Genomic DNA, 27,978 nt, shown 5'->3' with positions numbered 1-27,978 from the left:
TGGTAACAAGCAATCGGAGTAATTTGCAGGCATCGACCTTTTGATTCACAGATCTACATGAAATTCCATCTGCAGAGAAACAATCATAGCCAGAGGCTAGTTTCAAGGCACACAACCTGCCTCACAGAGCAACCAAAAAAAAAAAAAAGAAATGGAAGCACATCCAGGATGATCATTTTTGAAACAATTTTCCAACATCACACTTCCCATTGTTAAAGATTTCCTATGGCACACTTTACCTTGTTGCAACAAAAAGAAAAAGGAACTCCTATATCTACATTGAATGGGAACTCTGAAGAAGAAACTATCCACGCTGCACACCTCAAAATGTGTCAACCGGCCCCTCTGAAACCAACAGACCTCTCACTCTTGACGACCTTGATGAATTTGACTGTCCTTGCATAAGAAGAAGTTGCAACTAGCTCTGTAAAAGTAAAACGTTTTCATGAGATGTAGAAAGCACCAAGGACACTACTGTTGCAGCATCTACCTACTATTTGAAAATTCAGACCAAGAATATACATAGCGGGTCAAAGCAAGAATGGGCAACGAAACAGCCCAACGGTATCAGAAAATTGGGCCTAGGCATAGGGCATAATTGTTGAATATGGAAAAGTTAGGTTAAAGGGATGCTTTTGAATGATGAATATCCAGAGAGGTAGTATCAACAAATGCTAACATACTTGCAAAGACAGATAGTAAATTGAAGTGCATCCTCCATCTAATAGGAATAGAGTTCCCAGCTTAACTGTTTAAAAAAAAAAAAAAAAAAACTAAAACTTTTATAAAAGTCGAAAGTCACACATACCTTCAGCATAACAAACAAAAAGAGGCACCACGATGGTAAAGTTCTAGATGTTTCCAAAGGCCTTGAAAGAATCATTGTGATGGAATAAGGACAAAAAGCTATTGTTGTATAGCTGTAGAGGTAGTTACAAAAAGCAAAAGACGGTAAAATCTTTGAAGAGTGTAACAGAGTTAAGAGAGAAGCTAAGAAGGTTGTTACCAATGCCTCAGGTAAAACTCTAGATGACTCGTACCGAAAGTTGGGGACATGGGACAAGGAGAAAGAAACATAAAGCTCACACGAATGATAGAGAAGTTTTGCCACAGAACAGCGAGATGAGAGAGAGGTAAAGGTGCTACTATGATATACTGGACCACTCAAATCTTAAAGGATAAGTTTAAGGATCTGCAAACATCCGCGGAAGATAGACACTTTAAGCAGTGGTTGGAGCAGTATCATCACGCTATTCAACGACATATATTACGCAGTGGAAATTTTCCAAACGAGTAGAGAAAGAGTACATTAAATACGATATAAGAACCTAGAAGATATCCAAAGTTGAGCAAACTATAGTGTTACCAAACTTGTATAAGTCATATGATGAAACTTTCAGAAAGAGTGATAGACCACACACTTTGTAGCATTACAAGGATGATAGTGAACCAATTCAGAATTTATGCCTAGTAGAAATATAACAGGGATGATAAGAAGATAGATAAGAATTTGTGATGTATCCACTTGATATTCATTATGTATATGTATACATAGGAGACATAGCAAGGGTGAGAACAGTAAGGAGATACACAGGAATTTTCTGTAATAGCACAATTACACATAGCTCTGGCTTGAACCCTTATTTGTTCACGGATACGCTAACCAATGTATAGACGATAAGATCTTATACTTCAAGCTAGTTGCAGATAATACCGAGTTAATTGATTAAACCAGCTGCCAACTCAAGCAAAAACTTAAACTAAGGAGAAGCATGCATGAGAATATAATTTTATGATTAGTAGAATAATAATTTTAGGAACTCCAGGTGTTTTGAAGAGAAGCACAAATTATTACAGAGGATTATAAGTTAGATTTTCCTTTGTTGTTTCATTCTTGGCGTAAACTGGAATATCCTAACGAGGCAGAAACTTATTAGAGCTCATAGAGTCTGTCTAAGTTCAGAGGGTCATACTTCTGGGTTTTAGCTCACGTGTAAAGAATTTACAGCACTCCCTTTGTGTTATTTTGTGGAACCAATCATTACCTTTTTCAAGAAAGAAAAATTCGGATTAGTAGAAGTAAGACAATATATGAAATGGGTCCAAACAGAGAAACGAATTTGACAATTTATATAGTTGGCCATCTTAGGTTGAATGACCGTTACTCTTTCAAGAATCCAGCTTAATTAGTTCCAAGTTTAACCAAAAAAAAAAAAATCAATATTTAACATTTTAAAATGTGAAAAGTTCAAAAAGCTCGCATTTCTCATATAGTTAATGATGAACGTCTAAGACTATTTTCAAAATTTAACTTCACCGCCTGTGGTTTCACTTTGTCAGATAGTCACATTAACCATCGATCGTGCAAAGAGGACAATAATTATGGGATAGAATGAGGAAGATGTAACTTCTGATCATCTCTCGAACTTGATCAGTGACTTAAAGACATTACCTTATTTTGCTTAGGTGGTCTAATTGGAGGGCCTCCAGCATTTGGTGAACTCGTCCTTTTAGCAGGCAAAGATCTTAGTGAAGACCTAGACTTGTTCGAAGATATTAGTGCTGAAGAAAGAAGAGCATCAACAGCATCACGTTGTTGCTTCCTCTCTGATATTATATGATCAGGTTTTTTAACCTGATTACAAGCTCCAATCCCATCTTCCACATCCTTCTGCAGAAGAGTTGTCGTAGCAGGCTTCTTCCAACCTCTCGTATTCTGCAGTTTATCATCGCGTTCCAAAGGTTCTTGAACTTTTTCAGATGCAACAGATATAGAATGTTTATGGTTATCACTCCCTGACTTCTTTGAATTCCCCGAGTTACTCTCTAAGCTGTCACATTGTTTTCCGCAATGCCCATGTACTTTCCTCTCTTTCCTGTGCTTCTTACTGATCTTTTCGCAACTTTCACTTGATTCTGATTGATTTTTCCCGAGTAAAATATGCACACCCTTGGTATTTCTGCCATCATAATTATCGAGATCCTTTTCCAACAAAAGACTATTTTCATCTTTAGATCTTTGTTCCCCCTCAACGTTTTTTCCAGACAGATCAGCACGTACTGGAGTGTCAATTGGAGCTCCAAAGCTGGCGTCTTTTCTTTTCCTATCTGTCACATGCTTTACATTCTTCTTTTGTCTATCAGCATGCTCATATGTGGCTTCAGCCCCTTTAACATGCTTCAAATTCCTTGAATAGTTTTCTGGTTTATCTAAAGTCAAATGTTTCTCCAGATCACATGATTTAAAAGTAGCATTATATGGTCTTTTAAGTGACATCACTAACTCTCTTTCTTTTGCATTCTTCACTAAAGCTGCCCAGTTTTGGTTCGTCCGCAATGTCCTTGCGTTACCCATGATCCACAAAGACAGCCTTGCCCTAGTCAAAGCAACATTCATCCGCCTTACATCAGCCACAAAACCAATACGGCTAGAATTAATCTGTGTTGCATTCGAGCATGCCTCGAATGCCCTCACAGTGGAGAGTATAACTATATCAACTTCTCGACCTTGAAAACCATCGACTGTATTAAACTCCATGTCAGCAGTGATAGAAGATCCAAATGCACTTGAAAATCGAGAGCGTAGTAGAGAAAGCTGACACCGATAAGGAGTTATAATACCAATTCTTCCACCAACAAACTCAGATGGGAACCTAAGCATGGCATAAGATGTAAAACTTGAAAACAACGGAAGTAGAATTTTTGAACAAAAAAACGAAAGGAATGTACCTCCTCTTGAAAAATCTTAACACTTCAACTGCAGCATCAGCCTCACACTCATTGTAGAGGGATAATGTGCCAGATTTTTTATCATGGAGCTCCTTCCCATCCACAACATCAAAGAATACATAGGGACCAAGGCCCTTAGTGCCATGAAATGATGCAACTTTGCTGGATAACTGGTCTCCATCAACCAATTTACCATCATAAAAATGGAAAGAAGGAAAGCGGCATATCTCCGGGTGCATCCTATACTGCCATTTACAGAAACCATTAGATGACGGATAGTTTATAGGTGCAGATAAAGCAAAAACCAAAACCCTTGTACAACAACCAGGCTGGTTCCTTATTTTTGTTATTTGGTAGGCACGAAGAGAATCATGCTTGTTAACACTTTGGTGATTGACGAAAGTCCAGACACCATATCCTGTTTTTTAAAGACAAATGATGCGTTGCTTAACGGTTACTACTGACCAAGTGCAAACAATTTAACCAGCAGACGGTTGATCAAGGAAACTGCAGCATGAAATTACTGGAAGCCCTATCAGAGCAACAGTCCTTCCATCTCACATCAATTGGCTGCTGACTCATGCAGCCTATAGCCATCACAAAATCTTGAAAATATATTTTAGAACTAAAAGGTCTACAAAGTTCAAGCGAACAGTACCTGCCGTGTGAGCATGTTGACAGGATAACCAGCCCTTTGCAAGCGTTCAAACATGCTACATTGGAAAGAAAATTTGCTGGCAATGTTAGAGAGAACCGTGGCTGGAAGCTGCTTTGGATCACCCACCTTCAACACCAATATTACTCTTCAGTTAATATTCTTAGCCTACATTACAAAATATATAAATCCTAAGCTTACCATCACACATCTAGTTCCCTTTGATTTTAAGAGTTGAAGTGGTATGAGGGAAGCAGGTTCCAGAGCCTGAAAGTTGTGAAACGCAAATTATTAGGAAAGTCTGAATGGTGATCCATCCTATAAAACAGCAAATGGAGAAAGAAAGAGAAACCAGGGAAAAAGAAAGAACAAATGAAAAAAGATTCTATACTTGAGCAGCTTCATCAATCACAACTGCATCAAATAGGACACCCTCCGATGAACTGCTAAATCTCTGGCTGGACACAGATGCTGCACAAACCCCATACAGATCTCCACCACAGCCACTCAGTGTAGTCACCACAATCTCAGCCTCTTTTAGTATAGCCTTCCGTAATTTTTGTCTAAGAGCTTTTGTTTCTTCATTAGCTTTCTTCTCCCGTGCCTGAGCAGCAGCGAGATCCATGTATATTGATTTCTTTTTTTCATATAATATTCTCAGCTTTGCTTCTACTTCTGCATCAGACAATTCCTTTGCATTATCTGCTTTATCAGTGTCTCCTTCCAATAAACAGTTGGAATCAGAATTTCCATCCCGTAAACTAGCTCTTTTAGCTTCATAACATTTGATAGTATCAACCAACTTCTCAAGATTAGACCGCAAGAATGTCAAAGTATCCTTGTCGGCATCATTCGTTGAATCGGTTGCATTCATTTTCTCCTCAGCTATGCGGTGATCAACAAGTGTATCAATGAAGAACGGCAATGAATTAGGATGAACTGTTTTCGCATTACCTACTCTAACGATATAAGGCTTATACATCGTCCCATCACTGCCATAAAGGCCTTCACTGGTTATCCTGGACACTAGTTCATCTACAGCAGCATTTGATTGTGCACAGATGAGTATTCTTCTTTTACTACAGTTTCCCATTGGTTTATCATTCTCTAAATCTTCGTTAAGTTGTCTAGCCAAGGCTGCGTCCTGCCATGCCCTAGCAACAGCTGCAGCTTGACAAATCCGCTGTCTTGAAGCAGTGCGAGACATTCCAGTAGACTTTGGACCTCCATTTGATGATCTCTTGGTGTCCACTTGGGAGAAAGCAAGCAAAGAACTGACAATGGCCACGATCACTCGGGTCTTCCCGGTACCTAATTGAAGTTGTCCAACAATGAAAAGAAGTAAAATAAGTATTTTGCATAGCACAATGAATAAAAAGAGAGATAAAAATGACACACCTGGAGGACCCTGTATTAGGGATAATTGAAAATCCTTTTTAGGATCAAAAGGTCCAATAGCAGCACTGATAGCTTGCAGTTGACTGTCATTATATGCCGTTTTGAGGACTTGCTGCAAAGGTCGAGATAGTTTATTGAAACTCTCACCGCAGTGCTTACTGTGATCGTAACTGGTGGGATTCAAGATAACAGGAAGCAAAGGGATTCCCCTAATAGCCGACAATGCTTGAAATTCTCTGAGTTGAGAAGTTATGGTCATTAGCCGACTAATGCACCATTTGCTTCGCTCAACAAGAAACTTTCGAGCTCGCATCAGATGAGGTCTATTTTGCAAGTACAACCTGATGAGTACGATACTTGATCTCCTCTTACAATCTTTTTCACGTTTTTCCACCTGCAGACAGTCAGGATGCTTCAATATCATCACACCAAGACATCCACATGATCACATCTAAATGTCTAATAGATGGTACATGGTTTTCAAAAAAATCAGAGCTCTGACTGTTTGATTAAATAAAATCCAAAGTACAAGTCATCAGACAAATAACAACCAAAAGTCAAAATAAAGGTTGAAACAGTTGTACATATGTATAAAGCACAACACTATCATCAATTAGAAATTTGGCTGGGAAGTTATCACCTGCTAAGATATTTATCCCAAAAAAGCCTGTGCATGCCGGGGCATGTCTCCACAGACACTTAATGATCCCTCAAACTTATTTCTTGGATAAATTATTCTTAAATGAGAATAAACAACACCCAAGGGTGTGGCCTAGAGGTCAACGAAGTGGGTTGAGAACCATGGTCTCATCTTCAAATCCCATCAGAGGCACAAACAGTAGGTGATTTCTTCGCATTTGTCCAAACGTTGGTGGGCAGAGTTACCCGGTACATGTGCTTGTCGGTGATAGCAGGTACGCCGTGAAAAATTAATCGAGGTGTGTGCAAGCTAGCCCGGACATAATGGTTATCACAAAAATGAGAGACATCAAAAAAATGAGAATAAACAAAGGTAAGTTTATATTAGCATAGTCAAACAAACAAATGAAGTAAGAGAGCGAGGGAAAGGTAGGATTTAAAAAGATTAATGCACTCATTAATGAATTAATAGTGATCAACCAGTACCCACTGACGTCCTAAAGACAACATATGCTAAGAGTTTATGCACTGAAAAAAAAACCAACAGAGGTCATACCAAAAGCAACCAATTTCCTCCGGAATAGATAATTTAAACATCAACCAATAACTAGTCACAACATAATAAAACTGCTCAAGAAGCACACTTCACCTTTCCCACGATGTGAATATCCGGACAAGAATTCCTCAGGGGTTGTCGTGTAAGCAAAATAAGATCATTGTCTGAGCAGCTTTTAGAACCAGCTGAATCAACATCCTCGTGAACACAGCGAATGAAGTGAAAATCATCAATTCTTTCAACTGACATTACAGAAAGACTGCCGCAAGACATCTCTTCTAGAGAAGTTATCTCCTGAAAGGAACTCTGCAGTTGTGCTTTAAACTCCTCCAATATAAGTGGACGGAAAATTTCAACATATTCATCAACAGATTGGAAACGAACAGGAACCTCCTTTAATTTACTCAAACTATCATTCTTTCCTGCACCTTCAGTTGTCAATCCAACTGTTAAAAAGTAATTGAACTCTAGAATAGGTCTATACCAATCATCAAGCCTCACAGCTTTAAATCTCTTCACTCCATCATCCAATCTCAAAGCATTAGACTTATTATCAACTGGCAAGCTGAGTTGAATGACTTTCCTTTTCGGCCCGGAGAGACCTGTTTTTATGGAGAATGATTGTTGACGTCTAGCTGAAGTGAGAAAAGCTAACTCCCGATCACTTTTGTTTTCACATACAAGCTCTTTCAAGACTGCATCATTACTTTTTATAACCCGTTCATCAGCTTTCCCATCATTCTCTTTCATACTCACGCCTCCATGAGATGAGCTCCCTACAGCAGAACGAAGCTCAGAGGTGACAGAACTATTTTCTTTGGAATTCAGATTTATACAATTTAAATGGCAATTGATATCAGTTCCCTTGCTCTTAGGCTCCATAGCTTTTGATTTGGCAAGAGGCGAAGCCTGTAGAGCATCTAATTCAAGTCTTTGGATATCCAGATCCAAACAAAGATCAACTGGCTGAGAAATCTTCCTGGAGTCAATTTCTTTCACAGGATCAGAATACAAAACTCTCCCAGCAATATGGCCAACAGGTTTAGGATCGAAGCTGACACCAGAATTGATATCAGCACCAGCAGACGTATCTGTTTCTGTTTCATCACCTGAATTAACTATCAAATTACTTCTTTCCTCACCAACTAATGTTTTCAAGTCTGGAATATGCATTCTTTTACCAACCCCACTAAAAGGCTTGGCTGCTTCAGCTAAAGAGTTGTCAGCAAGAACAGATTCTTCACCAGGCAAACATTTGAAATCAACACTAGTTTTTTTCAAGTCAGTGTAACTCCCATCCACAAGTGAAACAGAAAGCCGAGCAACTTGTTTGTTCAACACATTCATTGGAATATTATCTGGAATCCAGCAACATGGTAAAAGAAACTTTATCTTAAAAACTGATCATTATCATAAAGGCAAAACAGACAAGAAACACACGATAACTTAACAAACAGAGTAATAAACTCACCACATGAAATAAGTTTCTCAATATCTGCGGCTAATGAGGCAGGGACACCGCTGCATGATGCTTTAATCAGAATCAGCAATGAAATTAAAGCATCTTTCCAATATCTGACCACTACTGCAAGTGGTGAATGCCCCCAATCTATCAGATCAGAAAGACATTGTGTCACTGCATTATTAAGCACTGTAGTCGGATCTCGGCAAAGCCTTCCAAAAACAACAGGAAGGGTCTCTAATAATCTGATGCAGGTCATCTGGAATAAGAAGAAAGCATCCTTCGTTATAAAAGTTACAGAAACCCTTTGGTTGAGAATTGCCATCTAAGTTTTTGGTCTTGAATATAAGATCTCTACATCCTCAGCATTAACATTTTCCAACAAAGTGGTCAGCTATGGGCCAAATGCATGCATGGAAATTTTTCAAAAGTCTGTAGGCCACATTTTAAGCACTTCAAAATCAACAAAATCAATCATCCCTCATTTTATCTTACTTCTGGTACTAGCGAATAATGAGATCTCATTTTCATATAAATGAAGCAATATTTTGGTAGAACTCAAAGACAATTCAAATGCCAGACTACCCACTGAGGATAAGAGAGAACAGGCACAATACAATTTCCATACATGTGACAGAAAATTCATACTCCAATGCTACCCACAATTAAGAAAAACAAACTAGTTCTAAACAAGTATATGAAGCTGATGACTTTGAAGGAGGAGAAGGATAAGAGCCGACCAGTGGTCTAGAAAACCATGAAGTATCACTACCAGGATACACGTGCAAATTTTGCACTTTTTTTTTTTTTTTTTTGAAACTGGTAACTTTGTATTCCTTAGCATTAAGGGTATGCTGGCCACCTCCAAAAATTTACACTTTACTGAAAGAGAAATACTTACAGTAATCCTAAAAAGTCCACTAACTGAACTTCCTCTTCTACATATTGTTCTTTACACCAAAAACTTAATGAAGTAAAGACCTTCCATTGATCTTCTGCAATGAACTTTCTCTGCCTTTAAAAATTCTGTCGTTTCTTTCCTTCCAAATGTTCCACCAGATGCAAGCAGGAACTGTTTTCCACCAAATCTTCTGACTCTTGCTCCCTCCCTTCTTATCCAACAGCTTAGAAGGTCTGCAGTGTGTTCAGGCATAGTCCAGTTCACCTTAGCCAAATTAATGAACAATGCCCAGACTTGTGCCTTAACTTTACAATGAAGGAAAAGGTGATTGTTTGTCTCTGAGGCCTCCTTGCATAGTGCATCTTAAAGCAATGTTTATTCTTCTTTTCTGCAGTGCTTCATGAGTCAAGCAGGCTCTCCAAGCTACCAGCTAGGTGAAACACTTCACCTTAGTTGGTGCCACACTCTTCCAAATGGATTTCCAAGGTCCTGGTGTCCTCCCTGAAATTTCAATCAAACCCTTGTTGTACAATCTGTTCACAGAGAACAGTCCATCTTGATTATGCTTCCATGTCAATTTATCTGGCTCAAAATTAGTTCCTTGAAATCCACCAATGACTGTCAGTAGTTCTGCTACCCATGCTATTTCCCAATCATTTAGAAGTCTTCTGAAAACTAAATTCCAGCCTTGGGGAGACCACATCTCCTCTATTGTACTATCTGGATTTGTGCTTATAGAAAATAAGCTAGGAAACAGTAGTTGTAATGCCCCCTGTCCACTCCAATTTTCCTTCCAGAAAAGAATCTTGTCACCCCTACCCACCTTGTAGTTAACATTTGCCTTCAGAGCCAGCCAGAAAGCTCTAATGGTCCACCATACCCCCCACACCATAGGTATTTGTCACCTCATTTGTACACTATTTCCCATTTTGGCTCTACTTATGTTGGATTACCTCTTTCCATAGTGCCTGATCTTCCTGATTATATCTCCATAACCACTTCATGAGTAAGCTTTTATTCTGTAATTTTAGGTTCTTCACCCCCAATCCTCCATGCATTCTGCTTTGTTGAACTACTTCCCAATTTACCAAGTGGAACTTTTTTTCCTCATTGTTTCCTTGCCATAGAAAGTTTCTCCTTAGAGTGTCCAAAGCCTTAACCACCTTGCTTGGGATAGGAAATAAGGACATCACATATGTTGGCAAAGAATCCAAGACTGAGTTGATTAAGATGAGTCTTCCTCCCAAGGATAGGTATTGAGATTTCCATAGAGCTAGTTTCTTTTCAGTCTTCTCTATGATGCCATCCCAGATTTCCACTGCTTTATGCATTGATCCCAAAGGCATTCCAAGATAAACAGTAGGCAAATTCTCAATCTTGCAATTCAAAATGCTTGCAAGCACTTGGATCTGCTGCACCTCCTTGACTGGGAATATACTGCTCTTCCTCCAGTTGACTTTCAGCCCAGAACATGCTTCAAAAACCACTAGTATCACCCTCGGATGGTAGATCTGTTCCTGATTTACCTCACAAAAAACTACTGTATCATCAGCATACAGTAGATGGGAGATTTCCATAGCCTCATTAGCCCTATTTCTCACATTAAATCCTCTGATCCAGCTATTTTGAGAAGCAATTCTCATCATGCTGTCCAAGCCTTCCATAGCTATAATAAAAAGGAAAGGGGATAAAGGGTCCCCTGCCTGAGCCCCCTTTCTGCAGGAAAAAAACCCACAGGTTCTCCATTTACTAGAATAGAGAACCTGGTAGTTTTAATGCAGAACTCCATCCACTTTAGCCACCTGCAATCAAACCCCATTTGTCTTAGAGTGTTGATAAGAAAATTCCAGTTCAAATGGTCATAGGCTTTTTCAATATCCAGCTGGCACATCACTCCTGGCTCTTCTCCTCTAAGTCTGGTGTCAATACACTCACTTGCTATTAAAGCAGCATCCATAATTTGCCTCCCCTTTATGAATGCCATTTGGTGCGTATTGACTAACTTGCTCACCACTCTCTTTAACCTTTCTGCCAGCACTTTGAAAATTATTTTGTACACACCAGTGATCAAACTAATGGGCCTAAAGTCCCTTATTTCAATTGCACCCACCTTCTTGGGAATCAAGGCCACAAAGGTGGAATTGAAACTTTTTTCAAACATCTGTTGAGAATGGAAATTCTAAAAAGTCAGCATCAAATCCTCCTACAAAACATCCCAAAATGCCTGGAAGAAGGCCATTGTGTATCCATTCGGGCCAGGTGCCTTGTCAACAGCACACAGTTTGATCCCTTCTCATACTTCATCTTCTTCAAATTGCCTTGACATCCATATTTGCTCTTCTCAAGTAATGCTTTGGACACCTTGAATGTTCAAGTTTGGTCTCCATGCTTCTGTCTCACTGTAAAGGTTCTGATAGAATTATAGAATTGTATTCTGAATATCCATAGGTTCAGAGGAGCTAACTCCATCAACCATTAAAATGTCAATAGTGTTGAATCTTTTGTGAGCTGTGGTCATCTTGTGAAAATACTTTGTGTTTTTGTCTCCACTCTTGATCCATTGCACTCTAGATCTTTGTCTCCAGGCTATCTCTTCATTTCTAGCCACTTCTTCATACTCCATAGCCAACTGAACCTTCTGCAATTGCTCATCTTCAGTCGCGTTCTTGAATAACTTCTAGACTGCCAACTTGCTCCAGTATTTTGTCTTTTCTTTCCCTCCAGTTTCCCTTAGTTTCCCTTATTCTCCTTGCTACATTCTTTAAGTTTTCCTTTTAACAAGTTTAACTTTGCAGCTAACTTGTAGTCTGGTCTTCCTGTAACATCAAAGGAGCTCCACCATTCCTGCACTTTGCCTCTGAAACCATCCACCGAGCTCCACCATTCCTGCACTTTGCCTCTGAAACCATCCACCTTCAACCACCAATTTTCAAACTTGAAATAAGTTTTCTTAAAGGACCAATCTCCGCATGTTAGCATGATTGGATTATGATCAGATCCCAGGTTTGGCATTACGTCCTGTTTGATCTGCAGGAACATTCAATCCCAAAGTGTTGAAAAGGGAAATCTGTCAATCCTAGAGGCAGTTCTGTGATTTGTCCCCCCTCTCAGAGTATAGGACCCCTCAAATAAAGGAGGATCCACCAACTCCACCTCATTGATGCATTCAGAAAATTCCTTCATAGCACCAGATAGCCTGCTACATTCAGTTCTTTCAGATGGGAACCTTGTGACATTAAAGTCACCACAAACCACCCACGAACCCTCACATAAAGCCCTCATAGCACCTATCTCCTCCCACAGTTCCCTCCTTACAATTCTCCCACAATCAGCATAAACTGTTGGAATAAACCAGATGAAATCCTGATTTATCCCACACAATTTACAAGTTAAACTTTGATTCCCATTTTCCACTATTTCCCCTCTCCACTGCCTCTTATCCCATAACACTATAATGCCCCCCCTAGTGCCTAATGACTCAAGCCATACACCCCTCACCCATCTGTTTCCCCAGAGTTGTTGTAGATAATTTCCCACTTCCCCACTCAATTTTGTTTCCACCAGAACATAGATATCAGCCCCCATTGTTGTATTCTACTCCTTACAGTATTCCTTTTACTCTCTATATTCAACCCCCTCACGTTCCAAGAAACTATTTTTATCTTCATTATAAAGGAGTTATTAGTTTCCTCCCCCTACTTCTTGGTTCACTCCTTGGTTCCCCATCTTTGAAATTCATATCAAATATCAAATTTCTTAGCTCCCTAGGAATTGTCTGTTTATTAGCATTATGTTCTACTGAGATAGTTGAAGTTATCCCTTTTTCTCTCCTCTGGTCAATCTTTGTGAATAAAGCTTCGGCCTCCCTAGAGCAACCTTCAAATGCTGCTCCGAATTCCTGGCTCATCCTCCCACAGGTTCGATCTCATCACTGCTTCCTTTTCACATTCAGAAAAATCTGTTTGTATGGGAGTAGACTCTCCCAGTAGAGTTATCTAGTTTGTGTTCCCGTGTTCTTCAATTTTCTCTTCATCCTCTTGACTTTCAGTTGGCAAGACCATCTGCCCATCTTTTTCTTCTTCTTCAAACTCTTGGTACTGATCCATTCCTTTATCTCCTGCATCTTTCCTCCCCGACCTAATATTTAAATTCGCCACTTTCTTGAACCCTAAAACTGGGGAATCTGTGTGAAGTGGTAATTTAGAAGAGCAGGGAATTGAAATTGCCTTTTGCATGTTGGTAGAAGCTTCCCAATTGGCAAAGCACTCGAGGAATTTGGATGCCATCTCTTTCAAGTTGTTGACGTGATTCTTATAGCCACCTACAGTGGAACTATTGGGAGTTTTAAGTTCTGTAGAAGATGCACGTGACCCACCATCAAAGATCTGTTGTAGATGTTTAAATAGCTTTTTTACCAAACGCATCTATAAGAACTGTAAGTCAAATAAATTTACTGATATGCACCAATATGGTGTCAGAAGTACAGCGATCTTAAACAAGAAAACTTTAGAATCCCCAGAAATTTATCAACACAACATGGTATGTCCTCTCTACACCGAAAAATTAAATGACAAAAAAAATTAACATCTTGAGTTGAACTCTCCACTTCTATAAAAGCACATAAAGTTGCAATTTTCCAAGTTTTCCTTCTTCCCGCGTGCAGCAGAATCATCTTCCAACATTCCATTATTTCAACAATAGTTACTTGAGAACACCCATTGGAAGTTAAAGGCAGAGAAGATCGTGCAATAGTTTCGAGGTAAAGCTGCAATGCACTAGGAGCTGATTCACTTTTTCCCCTTGGCCTTTGCCCAATCAACACCAACTAACAAAAATGTGACCTCTCCTTCTTAAATCACCATCAGTGAGAGTTACTCCCGACATTGCACGCCATGTGATAAAAGCTACTTTTTGTGCTTTTGTTTACCATATCGACTTCCTTCATCATTTTGTCTAGTACAATTCAAGATTCTGTGATAATGTCGTGAAATATATTTAATTGCAATAGAAAGTAACTCAAGTTTCAACATATTTGGCCATTCATGCATACAAAAACTAAAAAATTATTCCAGACATGCCGAGTTCATTTCTCTTAAGGAAAAAGTCCAAATATAGCCCTGAGCTTTGCAAATTAGCCATCCATGCCCTCCGTTAATAGTTCACTTCCGAAACAACATTCCCGTTAATAGATCGTATCACATTAATAGATTGTATCACATATGCCCTTGTTATCTAATGGAACTCATTTTGCTGATACTTTTCTTCATAGTGCTTATCTATACTATTTTGCAATGGCTTCATTACTTTGTTCAATCCTTGTCTAACCTTTTTTGTCACGCTTTCTCTTGAGCCGAGGGTCTTTCGAAAACAGCCTCCCTACCTCCCAAGGTAGGAGTAAGGTCTGCTTACACTCTACCCTCCCCAGACCCCACTTGTGGGATTATACTGGGTATGTTGTTGGAGCCCTTTAAATGCCAAGTGTCAGAATTACCCAAACCCTGCCATCTAAGCCCTGTGAAGACAGAAGGAAATGCAATTGAGCAAGAAGGGAGATATTGGGAAAGAAGGGGAAGTCAACGGGTGAAAATGAGGGGGTAAATAGATTTCTTATATAGGGAAAAGTTACTACAAAAATGGACTCTTATACTAGATAAAATATTTTGATACAAATTGCAACTAGCAGGATAATTTTTTTCTTTATAAGACAGGTCAAAGGATAAACTGATGAATATTTTATCATTTTTTTGATCAGGTAAATTTTTTCATTAATAATAACAAGACCAACATGGTCGTATACAAGTGGTATACCAAAAAAGGAGAAACCTACAAAACATGGTTCTCTCCAAAATACACCCAATCCTCTATACAAACAGGAACTACATGGTTAGAGTCCCCCTCTTCCAACCACAACGCCCTCGATTTTTGTCTCCAACTAGTCTCTTCAGCCAAAGCCAAAGAAGCTAGCTCCCCTTTCAGAACTTCTTTTTTCTCCTTTTCCCTCTCATCCAACTCCCTTCCCACCTCTATGCTTTCTAACTCCCCCACCTCATTTATAATCTCCCTCATGTTCACCTCTACCCTCCCAAACACCTCCTTATTCCACACCCTTGAGTGAATATTTTATCATATAGTAGCTTTATACATGGGGATGGGATTGTATTTTAATTTTTCATGAGATTTTGGAGGCAAAAGGGAATGATTTTCCTTGTTTGTTGGAAGTTTCCTATTTATTATGAGTATCATGGTTTTCAAACAACAGAGGCACTCTCAACCTACTCTGCACAACAAGGAGGTAACATGCACTCCTGAACCATAAAGCTGTAAATAATGCATGTACCCAGGAAAGAAAGATATATCACTACACGCTCAGATCCATGCTTTGATGTAGGTTATCTCTTTTTGGTATACGGGGTCTTTTTCCCCCTATTGTCAATAAAATTATTTACCTTATCAAAAAAAAAAAAAAAAAAGATCCATACCTGAGATGGTTTTTGATCTATAAACACCTTCCCAGCTGACAAGCACTTCTGAACAGAGATCCAAGCCATTTCTGAGAGTAAGCAACAAAATTTCTCCCATAAAATGGAACTGACAACTGATTTATGTGCGTCCATGTGCTCAGTTTGAGTTTGCACCACTGGCTGCTTTAGGAATCCCCCTTGAGAAGAAAATTTTGAGATACTAGAGTCCTCAGATGATTTTCTGACTAGAGGTTGGGTACACGAATTCCCTTCTTTTAGTAGTTTGCACAAAACAAAAAAGAAATGATGCAAAGTCTGAAATTCCGATAGAACGCAGTCCAACTGAACCTGGAAAAGAGCCAAACAGAATTATGCCAGACAAATATAACTGGAGAGTAATTCTAACAGTATCAGAAAAAAGCCAGAAGAAATGGAAATCAAAGGCAGTACAGGAGTTGAACCAAAGAAATACAGATACACTCATAATAAATTCCAATGCTAGCTAACACTCAAAAAGAGCAATTCCCTTCATTATTAAATCTTACCAGCTTTAGACCATGCCTTAACCCTGTAAAGGTAGCTGAGAGTGAAGATTGGCTGGAGCAAAGAAACTGCAGTCCACTTGTTAGGCCTCGTGTATTTGAAACTTGTTCAAGAATACACCGACCAACATGTCTAGCATTCTGCAGCAACCAGATAAGGTGGAAACAGCATTAATGCAGAGAGCAAGATTTGGTTGGATAAAATACAAAATTTGATTGACTCAGTTGTCCAATTGTATGGAACTTTTGGGATGAAACTATTACATCGTTGGAATCCACGAGCAGAAGAATCAAACTGTCACTCATCATGGGCTCCCATGTCCACTGCTTCCTTAGCTCCCCTTGCTCCATTCTGATGATGAAATGAGCAGTCGACCTGTAATAACCTCCAGAAAATAATCAAGAAAAGTGTCTATATGAGCACAAATTCTTCTGACCACTAAAAGAACCTCAGAATCAACAGCATTTAGCCATAGGATCAACTGCAAACCTCTTGAAAAGCCTAATTAAAGGTATACACTTTGTTGAGACCTTAATGGAGTTTTTATATTCCACTCCCTCGCCACCATCATTTGAACCAGATGGAACCTTCCAATTCAAAACCTGAGAGATATCTGAACCACAGGTTCTCAACCAATGACCAACTGAAGGTTCAATATCAGAGTCATTATCAGATTCTAGTAAAGAAAGGCGTGACAAAGCCCAGAAAACAGCCTTAGCAAATGATACTGGAAGAATCAAGGGATCAATTTCAACTAAAACCTCAAACCACAACATTGGGACGCACATCCAATCCCCACATAAATCTGATGTTATATCAGCTTGAGAACTAAACTCCTTCCAACAACTGACATCATATTCTTCAAAATCACAACCAAACAAATTTCCTTGGCCCTCTTCTTCATCAAGCTGGAACGGCAAGCATCTTTCATCACTCGTAGCAAGTTGATACTTCAGAATTGAAGTTACCAGAGCTGAAGCATCAGAAACTAAAATAGTTTGAATAACATCAAAGGCAGGTTGACGGAGAGAACTGTGAAGTGATGAATCTTTCAGAGAGCACACAAGAGAAGGTCCCCTGCAGAATTAAGTAGGACAATGAAAAGGCATGTATCAGGAGCCAAATATCCAACATTTAATTTTGGATTTATGGCTTCTTTGAGAAAGCACTCAAGAATGTATGCATATTGAAAGATGTGAATTCCAACAAAGTAATACAATGACCTAGTGTTCATAAAATACAATAGAACATTGAGGCGTTGTTACAATGCTCGCAATGTAATTGATCCAATTGCTTTGGACAATATTGATAATGCCAATGAATGGCTAACCAGAGTTGAGAATGCTGAAGATGAAGCATTTTTTTAGGAGATTCCGATTTCACTTTCGGTGTTGTTGCCGAGGCAATGGGAGTTGAGGAGAACCACTATGGTATAAGGGGGAATACTTCAAGCCAACATAGGAGGGGAAAAGAAGTAGCCACAAGTCATCCCCTAGTTGATGAAGTTGAAGAAGATGATAAGCAATATGATGATGATGGAATACAAGATTTTGACAATCTTTCAAAAGAATAGAATTAGATGTCGAACCATTAATAACTTTGATTTTGTTTGTCCTATGGTCTATGGAGGATATCTATTTTAGTTTTTAATTTGAACTTTTGCTTATATAGATGTTCTCTATTCATTTTGGTATTTTTTACAAAGTTGCGCTTCACCTCAATGAAACGAGCGTTTCGCTTCACGCTTTGCTTAAAGCGTGAAGCAGGGCCTTATCGCCTTTTTCCGCTTCACGCTTTCCTGAACACTGGTACGCACACCTTACCCTTATCTTGGGAGGTAGAGAGGTTGTTGCTTAAGTAAAAGCATTTCAAAAGAAAAGAAGAACAACAGAGCATTATTTTAACAGTAACTACAACAAATTAATACGATAACCGATGCTGAAATTAGTTATTTTAATAACAATTTGGTTATTATAGTACTAAATCATATATTTTGGTATTAGGCGGGGACAGGACTTGAACCTGCAACGATGGGTAGCGCTTGCCATACAAAGAAGGCGAAACTCAGCAGAGTGGGTTTTGCGGCGTAAAAGAACTCGAAGGTATGTATCCACCAACCCATTTGAGGAAAGATGTTTTTGGATGGTGCTGAATATTAGTTGTAGTTAAATGGCGGAGTTGTGTTGTGGATATACAACGGATGGGTTGTAGAGATCGCCGGAGAGCTGACCAAACTGCCATACTTCTGTTGAATACCAGAGACTCAATCTCCCCATTTCCTTAGATAATGGACCCAAGATATTTAAAACTTCCTCGATTTTGGATGACTTATGTGTCAAGCCTCCCTTCCACGCCCGCCTCACCCTCTAATATCAGTGCACTTGTATTCCAAGTACTCCGTCTTGGTTATGCTCAACCTAAACCCTTTGGACTCCAGAGTTTGTCTCCAAACCTCCAGCTAGTTTAGGGTTTAAGGTTCAGGGTTTAGGGTAATTTGCGTGATTCACTTCAAAAAAGTGTACGCTTCACTTCACACTTTGAGCTTCAAGCCCCAAGGACCTTGTCGCTTTTTGTGCTTTTCTCTTTTTTACATTGTATCTTAAACCAGTGTTATCAAAGGTGCGCTTAAGCGCTGAAGCGAGGCTCAAAACATGTTGAGCGCTTCGCCTCGCTTTATGTGCGCTTTAGTGTCGTCATCAAGGCTCTAAGACATACTTTCCTTGCCAATGAGCCTCTCTTGAGGAGGTGACACTAGATGATTGACATTTCACTTTATCATAATATTTTTACAATTTTTTTGTCCATATATTTGTTATTCATGGTTATTATTATTAATCTTGGACTAAACATATATATATATATATTTGTATTTTTGCACCATTGCGCTTTTTTTCATTAAAGCACACGCTTTATTTGCGCTTTGCGCTTAAAGCCCCAGCTGACCTTAGAGCTTTTTTGCGCTTTTCGCTTTTGATAACACTGTCTTAAACAAATCCTTAAGGTAACCAATACAAAGGACAAAAATATCAGTCACTCAATCATATGAATAATTGACCTCTAGGTACATATACATACCACATATGTGCACATTCATATGGCGGAGAAGGCGGGTTCATAGTATAACCTCGGTGAACTATGAGAAGAGCTATCTGCAATATATGGAATCTCGTGATGAATAAGACTGCACATAAATATTAACACGCTTTGAGCTGATGACAAGATAATAACCTGGCAAGCCTTTTTTCTCATGAGCAAGCTGAAGTTACTACTCGCAGTAACTTGATGCAGGAGAAAATAAAGAAGATTTCTCCGTTGCTTTTCATGTTCTCCGTCTTGTAAAGCTTCAAGAGACTGCAGGGTTTACATATGAGAGTAGAAAACATAACTAGGACGACAGATAGATCAATTAAAAGAAGATAACCACATAGTAATAAATTAAATAGCTGAGTGAAAAACATGCCTGTAGAAAAGGCTGGAAAAGATCAAAAATTTCCTTATGGCTTTTCTCATTTCGAGTGTGGAAACACTGACCCAATAGTGTGTTGCGCATCACACTTGGAGATAGTGAAGTCTTCAACCAAAGCTTATATCCTTAACGAAGTGTGATTGGAGATATATCAGGTATTAGCTGAAGGAGTAAATTCAGAATCCTAAAAAGGTATGTATGGAAAACATACCAAGCATCTCAAACAATAATCTTAGACAATTAACTGCATAAGAAAACTCTGGTGAATCATCACTAATATGGTTGAGAACGACACTCAGAAAAATGGGATAGCGATCTAAAATGCCTTCTTCAAAAGTTGGAGGCTCCAAGAATCCAAGCCTTCAAGACACAGAAAATGTAATAATAAGAAAAATAAAAAAGATGAATACAATAGCTAACACACGAGGGAACAGAAGCCAACTACTTCCTACAATGCTTTGATCCCAAGCCATACAGTTACTCGATCCAACTCAACCCTAGGCCTTGGATTCGGAGTAGATGATGGCAAAACGTCTGTTGCCAAATAAGAAATGTATTTCTTCAACAAAGGCTGCAAAGCATCCAAATCTGCAGATTGCCTACAATGAAACAAAGAATAAAAAAAGACATCAGTAAGGTGTGTACATATTAGTTACTCCCACTGTTCTAGTAAGACAAAATAAAGGAAGTCTTTCCTAAAGAATGGCTATTCTAACAATACTTCAGGATACAGATCTAAGTATCCCCCGATCTACACCTGGTCCACTCTTTACTTTCGAGGTCCCTATTCGTATAGAGAATTGGATCTCTTTTGTTGAGAACTATATTTTGATGTAGGTTCTCTTCTTTTGGTATACGGCTTCTACACGGGGATTCCCCAATTGTTAATAAAATTATTTACCTTATCAAAAAAAAAACCTAAGATATTAAGGCAGAAAATCAGAGCCTAATTATTTTCATAGTTTGTTTAAGTGCCAAGTGGGCTATAATGAGCTAACTTCACTTATTTTTCTTCTTTTTGGGATAACTACCTTGTTTATCTCTTGATCATTGACTATTTTACAAGCTGAACCTTTTTAGATTCAATGGGAGCAGCTTCTTCTTCGGTTCTCTGGTTTTGCATGTAAGGAACTTGGGATCTGAAACAACCACTTCCTCAAGCTCCACCTGCAGAACCAAGAGGACCAGCTTGGTTTATTTAGAGAGGAGAATTCAATCAAAGTGGATGGAATATCTTTTAAAGAGTTCATTCAAGCAGGGTAATTTTTTGAAACGTTTCACCGGGCCTTTGTGAAACAAGGCTTTTCACAGAACTCCTCCTTGGGCAATACTCCTTTTGGCTAGCATTTATGAGTTCTCTATTGTTTTTCAATTAGGAGCGCAAGCAAATGCCATCCTCTTAGAAAAATTTGTCATCTATAGTTTTCTTATATTATATTAAGGGTCCCTTATATTAACCACAGTTTTCCTATGTTGTTAGGCCGAGTTTTCCCTAAAGGATTTGCAGTTGAGCAAATTTATCAAACTTGCAGTCTTGTATAAGCACGGAGTTGATCAATATGAGAAGCCCTTTTTCGAATCTCAAGGAAGAAGCAGGAAGGAAAGGTTGATTGCACGTTTTCTGGTAATGCCTCCTTTCTCTCTCCCCCTTGTACCTTTGCCGCCTTTGTGCTTTGTAAATAATATATTCTCCCTCCATTTCAATTTGCTTGTCTTAATTTGACGGGGCATGAAGTTTAACAAAATCAAGAAGACTTTTGAATTTTGCGGTATTAAACTAAAGATGTGTATAATGTACCAAAATGCAATTTAATTTTGTGGTCGTAAACATGCCATGTGGGACGTTGAAGTTAACGAGTTGCCAATTAGGAAAAATGCATTCTTTTTTAATCAAATAAAAAAGAAAGTAAGACAAACAAATTGAAACAAAGGGAGTGCCTACTTATCAAAAAAAACTGAGCATGTCCATACATGTTCCCTCCTCCTTTCTAGTTGTATTATTCATCAGGTATTGCAGAAGAAAGGATTGCCAGTTGTTCAAGCATCTGCGTAAGGAAGCCTTAGAAACAAACAATCACCTTTTTCTGCATTCTAGATACACTGCCCAAATCTGGGCAATTTTTTTTAGTTCAACAAAGTGAACTGGACAATGCCAGAACACACTGCTGTTTTGCTGAGTTGCTGGATTAGAAGAGGGGGAAGTAAGAGCCAAAAGAAATGGTGCAGGATAATTCCGGCTTGCGTATGGTGCACTATTGTATTACTCTGTTTTCATGGTTTGTTCGTTATTCCATTTTCGTCTTGCTTTGAATTGCTTCTTCCTATGCCGAGGGTCTACCGGAAACAGCCTCTGTACCATGGTAGAAGTAAGATCTGCGTACATTCTACCCTCCCCAGACCTCACTTTATGGGATTTCACTGGGTATGTTGTTGTTGGTGGTGGTGGTTTTTGTACCCCATCAATGATGTACTAAATCTGGAGCTTCTAAATGCAGTCTTGGGCGCAGTGTTTTAAAAGGCAGTTTCAAGACTCGCCTCGGGCTCGCCTCGGGTCAAGGCACTAGCAAAATGCCCTGGGGCTCACGTGCGAGGCTTAGTTCCTGTGAGGCTTACGCCCTAAGCGCCTGACTGTACGCCCTAAACACGCCTAACACCCAATGCTCGGGGCTCGCCTAACAGTTCTTACACAATTTATATATTAAATTCTTTAATTAAAATCGTTGACTCTTATAATTCTTTAACAAACGAATGATACTTAATAGTTTTTCATCTATAGAAATAAGAAGATTGAGCGTAACTCAAATAACAAGTCGTAGTATTGCATATTTACTATTTGAGAACATCGTGAGGGTGAATATCACTTAATATTTCTTTTAAAAATACATAACCGATTTGTACATTTTCACTTGTCATTGGTCTTTTGTCCTATATATCAAAATTATTATATTTTGTTATTTAGCTATTTGAAAGTAATTTTCGTTTTATTCATGAAGGAATTACGTTTTAATTATAATACTGATAAAGTTTATTGATATAAAATGAATAGTATGATAGTAATATTGTTTTAAAAAATTGTGATTTTTTCATTGTTTGAAAAGCTAAGATGTTAGAGTTGATTTGTATTCCATAATAGCTTTTATTTCATTATATTGTTTATACTTGTAAAATTATGTTATATATAATTACAAGTTGTGAGCAGGGGTGGCTCAAGGGTGAGGCTAGTAAAGCTTTTGTTTCAGACCCTCAAACTTTCGAGGCCCCAAAAAATTTTACCGATGAATTTTATGGTTTAAGTTTCTCTTAAATAATATTGAAGATTGTAAAAAGAAGTACAAAATATATATAACAAAAGAAATAAAAAACACTATCTACGTTTTAAAACTTTGAACTAAACTACTCAAATCTTCATATTATTAAATAAAGTTTTTATAATAACATCCTAGGTAATGTCTTTAAAACACATGGCTAATATCTTATTGACTTGAATTGATCCTCACTAATATAAAGACTAATGTTAGTATTATCATTTATTTACTTTTTTCTTTTACTTTTTTAATGTAATTTTACCTATTTAAAAATATTTTTTGTAATTATAATATTTTATGAATACTAAAAATATATACCCGTGGGGCTTACGCCCCGTGTCTTGGGACTTATGCCTCGCCAGGGCAAATGTAAAACGCCTACCTTACGCCCCCGCCTTTTAAAACACTGCTTAGGCGGTGAAGTTGGTACCTTAACAACTTCAATACCTTGGAATGCCTCTAGAAGCTAAATCTAAATCCACACAAATCTGGAATAATGTGATTGAGAAGTGTGAAAAGAAATTGGTAAGATGGAAGACTCAGTATTTGTCTTTGGGTGGTAGATTGACTCTCATTAACTCAGTTCTTGATGTTCTTCCAAAATATATGATGTCCTTGTTTCCTATACCAGCAGGGATTATCAAGAAGTTGGATAGCATTAGGAGGAACTTTTTGTGGCAAGGGAACAAAGAAAGGAAAGGATACCACTTGGTCAAGCGGAAATCTCTACTGGAAGGTAAGAGATATGGGGGATTGGGTATTAAGAATCTAAATATACAAAGCAAGGCACTCAGAATGAAATGGTTGTGGAGGTATACTAATGAAAATCAACCTTTGTGGGGAAAGGTTATAAGAGCTAAATATGAGGAGGAAGATAATTGGATGACCAAGGAGGTTGCTACACCTTATGGAGTTAGCCTATGGAGATCCATCAGAGTCCTGTGCAATGAATTCAAGCAACATACCAGTGGTTAATGGGGAAAAGACCGACTTTTGGAAGGATGATTGGCATGAGGCAGGCAAACTGGAATTGTTTTTTCCAGACATACACAATCTAGTCTCACATCAACAAAGGACTATAGCAGCATTGTGGACACCTCAAGGATGGAGATTTACTTTCAGAAGGCAACTTAATGATTGGAAAATCCAAAGAGTGGTTGATTTTTTCAGCAAAAATTGAGCAGTTCAATGGACTAGAGACAGGGCAAGATGTTTTATGGGGGCAGGATAATAATAAGGGCTCTTTCAAGGTGAATTTAGCTTACAGCAGGATGAACCACCCCAATCAACAACTAAATAACTGGCCTTGGAAAAACATTTGCAAACCCAAAATCCCACACAAAGTTGCATGTTTTGTGTGGCTTCTGGCTAAGGAAGCAGTCCTGACACAAGACAATTTGATGAGGAGAGGAATACCTCTATGCTCCAGATGTTTCTTTGTGGTGAAAGAGCAAAGACAGTTAACCATCTATTCCTACAAAATGCAGGGTTACAGGACAACTTTGGAGATTATTCTTAAATCTTAAAGGCATATCATGGACTATGCCTGGAAAGATTACAGAAACACTTCAGAGTTGGGAGGAAGCAGGGTTGTTGGCTAAGAACAGAGGTAGATGGAGGATTGTCCCTGCTTGCATCTGGTGGACAATTTGGAAAGAGAGGAATTCTAGATGTTTTGAGAATGTAGAGAATAGTATGCAGAAGGTGAAATTCAGTTGTATTTTGATCCTATGTTTTTGGTGTAATCAGATATACTCCAATGACACTGTCTCTATCATTGATATTTTAGATTCAATATAGAACAGGAGAGTAGATTTTTGGAGTCCTCTTGTAATATGGTTTCAGTACAACCTATGTACTATTTTGCTCATTATGGAATATAGATACAGTTATGAGTTTCAAAAAAAAAAAAAAAAAAAAGGACTCTTATACCACACTAAAGATTAATTACCTTATACTTGTCCATTGTCAAAACATGTTTGCTCGACCCAAAATGACGACATGATTTTCTCTTGATAAAGTAATAAATTTCAGAAAAAAGCTTGCCTGTATACAAGAAGTATACCAGAAAAATAGAAAACCTTACCAGAAGACATGATTTTCTATAATAACACCCAACCATCTACATGTAGGAATCCTATGGGTGCACCAAAAAGAAATAAGGGAGAGCTATTCCCACATATACTTGAATTGGCTAGAGTTACAAACCACAGATTGTAGCCGCACGCAAAGTCATATAGAAACAGTACCTCAATTTACTCATGCGTCCAGCCAATCGCAAACCTATAGAACGAGTTCTTCGGCCTTTATGGAAAAGTAATGCATAAACTCCCTAAAATATAAAAATGGAAAAAGCCAATTAAGATGATTATAACAAAAACAGTTGAAGCATAATCTCACGTAGAAACATCACGCTTAGAAACGCAGGTCAAACCGGATACTGCTGGTGTCCACCCAAGGTCAGTTCATGAGTTTTATCTATTGCGTCAATGAATGTCTCAAATTCACTTGCCAAATAAGAATCATCTAACAAAATCGGGAACATCAAAACCTGCAACTCAAAAAAGAGAGCTCTATCTCATCATAGAAATAAAAATAACAAATAATCACAAATCAAGATGGAATGGAAGAAAATGAGAAAGGAACAGATGAAAAGTGCACACTGTAACCAGAGTGCATCCGCGCTCGACTTTCATTTTCGATGGTATTTGCACACTGATGCACATTAGAGATTATTTTCTTTTCACACACATTTAGAGATGATTCAGCTGGATAACCAGGCAGGTCAATCCATCTTGTTTACCAACAAGACAGATAATATCAGGCACTCACTTATACAGAAATTTCGTGTGTGTGTGTGTGTTTTTGGGAGAGAGGGGGGGGTAGTTTTCATTTCCCATCTCAAGGAGAGCCCTTTATCCACCACTTAGCCTTATCCCCTACTAGATTAATGACACGAATTTAAACTTAACACTTCCAAGTTTTTAGGTATTCTACGTCCATGTTGTTATTACCTTGTCAGTCATCCTTTGGTTGCTTGATTATGTTTTATTGCTGCTATTTCATTGGGTTTTGGATTCCCCTGTTGCAGTTTTCTTAGTAAGTAGCTATCCATTAGGGAGCTTGTGCAGCACTTTGGCTAGCAGGTTTCAGCTGGTTGACGGTAAGAAGTTTGCTAGATCTCCTAGCTATTTCCTTCATATATTCATAACTTATCATTGAGTATGAGCAGTTTTAAAATGAAGATATATTTGAAATTTGCATGTGATTGTTCCCTCCCCTTCTCTGCTTCTTATACCCTGTGTCCCTCTTCTTCTCTGAATTTTGGCTGCAGCAAACGCAGTCACCTCTTCCTCTACTCATTTCCCCCTCTCTTTCCCTCTCTTTATATATTTTCTTTCTTTCTCCTTCCTTTTTTTCACAATTTTCCGCTACTGCAACAGCTTTCTACCGCGATCTTTCTACTTGAGAGCAATCTAAAGTCTAAACTTGCTCTTTTATTACAATTAAAATTAAGGATGCTGCATCAACTGAATACAATCCTTCTCCTGGTACAACTTTTGGATAAAAGGAAAGACACATCCAGAAGCATGTGTATATCTAATGCAAATAATGAACCAAAAGGTTATTTGAAAAAGATGGACCGCAAGTATTGGTGCTTCATATGAAGGAGGGAGAAAGGTGAATGGAAACACCTCAAACATGACGCTAACAATTTCTCCACTGCCATGCACTATGTTGTACTCTCCACATCTTATTCTGTTATTAATCTCTTTAAGATGTTGACTGATTCTTTCTTCGTCAAGAGTGCGCAAGACCTCAAGAAGAGGACCAATGGTACTAGGGTCATATTCTGTACTATAAAGCTCTTGGGCTTGATGGTATTGACATATACATTGAGTGCACTGGCGCATTTCCCTAGATGTTCTGTCCCGTAGGAGCTTTAGAGGAGAATCACTGCGATCATCCTTAAAATAATTATAGAAAGTCTCCAGAAGAGGTCCCATCAGGTCCCAGGAACCACACCAAATATGATTTTCTTCGGGCAAAAAGATCAAGTAGTTGAATGCATCTGAAAACCTGCACACAAAGGAAAACGGACTAAATTTGGCTGGCACGTAGAAATGGGAAAATATAATTTTGATCAGTAAGAGAAAGATAAGAACATAAATAAAAGGGGATATATTGAAATGGAAGTATGGCACGGTCTCCCTTTCGGTAGTTCTGAGTCTAATGATGAAACGAATGGCTAGTGTGGACACATATAAGTACCTTTTGCTCCAACTAGGAAGGAGAATTGGGAGGTAGAAACTCAAGAACTTAGAACACATGGGTATGGGGTAGAAGAAGCAAACACGTGGAAGTCCAGATAAATCCAGAAGTTCTCTGACACTTGTAACCCTAACTCCATTCTTGAGCTCTGAATATCACAAGCCTGGTCTCTTTATTTTATGCTATTTACATTATTGCATTTTACGTAGCTTTCTACAAGGAAAAAAGGGTTCACTAGTCTTTCAAACAAAATGAATTGATTATCCTAAAGCCATTTTAGCGGTAAAAACATGGTTTATTCAAAAGAAGAGGAAGAAGCAAACCATTCTTCTTTGAGGTGGCGGAAACGATGTCGCTTGAGAAGGTCAATGTCGTTGTCGTCTTCTTCTTCGATGCCCCTCCATCGGTCCAACAGCTCTCTCCTTGTCACCACTTTCTTCGACATTCCTTCAATTCTTAGGGTTTTCGACCTTCCCTATTTTGCTCACTGTGAGGGTGGGAAACAAAGCATCAAAATTTCTCTGCGCGTAAACGGAAATGCATCAAAATTTTCCTGTCTTTTACATTAGTTTTCTTTCTTTTCTGGCGAAA

General features: G+C 38.5%; 1 protein-coding gene across 3 annotated transcripts; it reads right to left on the bottom strand.

Moving 5' to 3' along the window:
* LOC132042120 (uncharacterized) lies at positions 1-27,978 on the bottom strand. Of its 3 annotated transcripts, XR_009411367.1 has the most exons (22): positions 27,711-27,978; positions 26,811-27,195; positions 25,550-25,666; positions 25,365-25,447; positions 20,263-20,409; positions 20,022-20,170; positions 19,805-19,935; positions 19,573-19,695; positions 19,420-19,493; positions 16,834-17,421; positions 16,608-16,719; positions 16,347-16,484; positions 15,820-16,149; positions 8,449-8,698; positions 7,071-8,335; positions 5,783-6,176; positions 4,776-5,695; positions 4,586-4,651; positions 4,388-4,513; positions 3,730-3,974; positions 197-3,653; positions 1-120 (listed from the first exon to the last, which is right to left on the bottom strand). XR_009411367.1 is itself a non-coding variant. In XM_059432735.1 (21 exons), the coding sequence occupies exons 1-21, from the start codon at positions 27,830-27,832 to the stop codon at positions 2,432-2,434; spliced, it is 6,987 nt and encodes a 2,328-aa protein (XP_059288718.1). In that variant the 5' UTR covers positions 27,833-27,978; the 3' UTR covers positions 164-2,431. The 3 variants fall into 3 exon arrangements, 2 of the variants coding, with proteins under 2 accessions (XP_059288718.1, XP_059288719.1); XM_059432735.1 differs by lacking the exon at positions 1-120 and having other exon boundaries at positions 164-3,653; XM_059432736.1 differs by lacking the exons at positions 1-120; positions 27,711-27,978 and adding an exon at positions 27,388-27,633 and having other exon boundaries at positions 164-3,653.

The sequence above is a fragment of the Lycium ferocissimum genome, unplaced genomic scaffold (genome assembly GCF_029784015.1).
Source record: "Lycium ferocissimum isolate CSIRO_LF1 unplaced genomic scaffold, AGI_CSIRO_Lferr_CH_V1 ctg1348, whole genome shotgun sequence".
Classification (NCBI taxonomy): Eukaryota; Viridiplantae; Streptophyta; class Magnoliopsida; order Solanales; family Solanaceae; genus Lycium; species Lycium ferocissimum.
The sequence above is the reverse complement of the archived record's forward strand: the minus strand, read 5'-3'. Positions and strand labels throughout refer to the sequence as shown.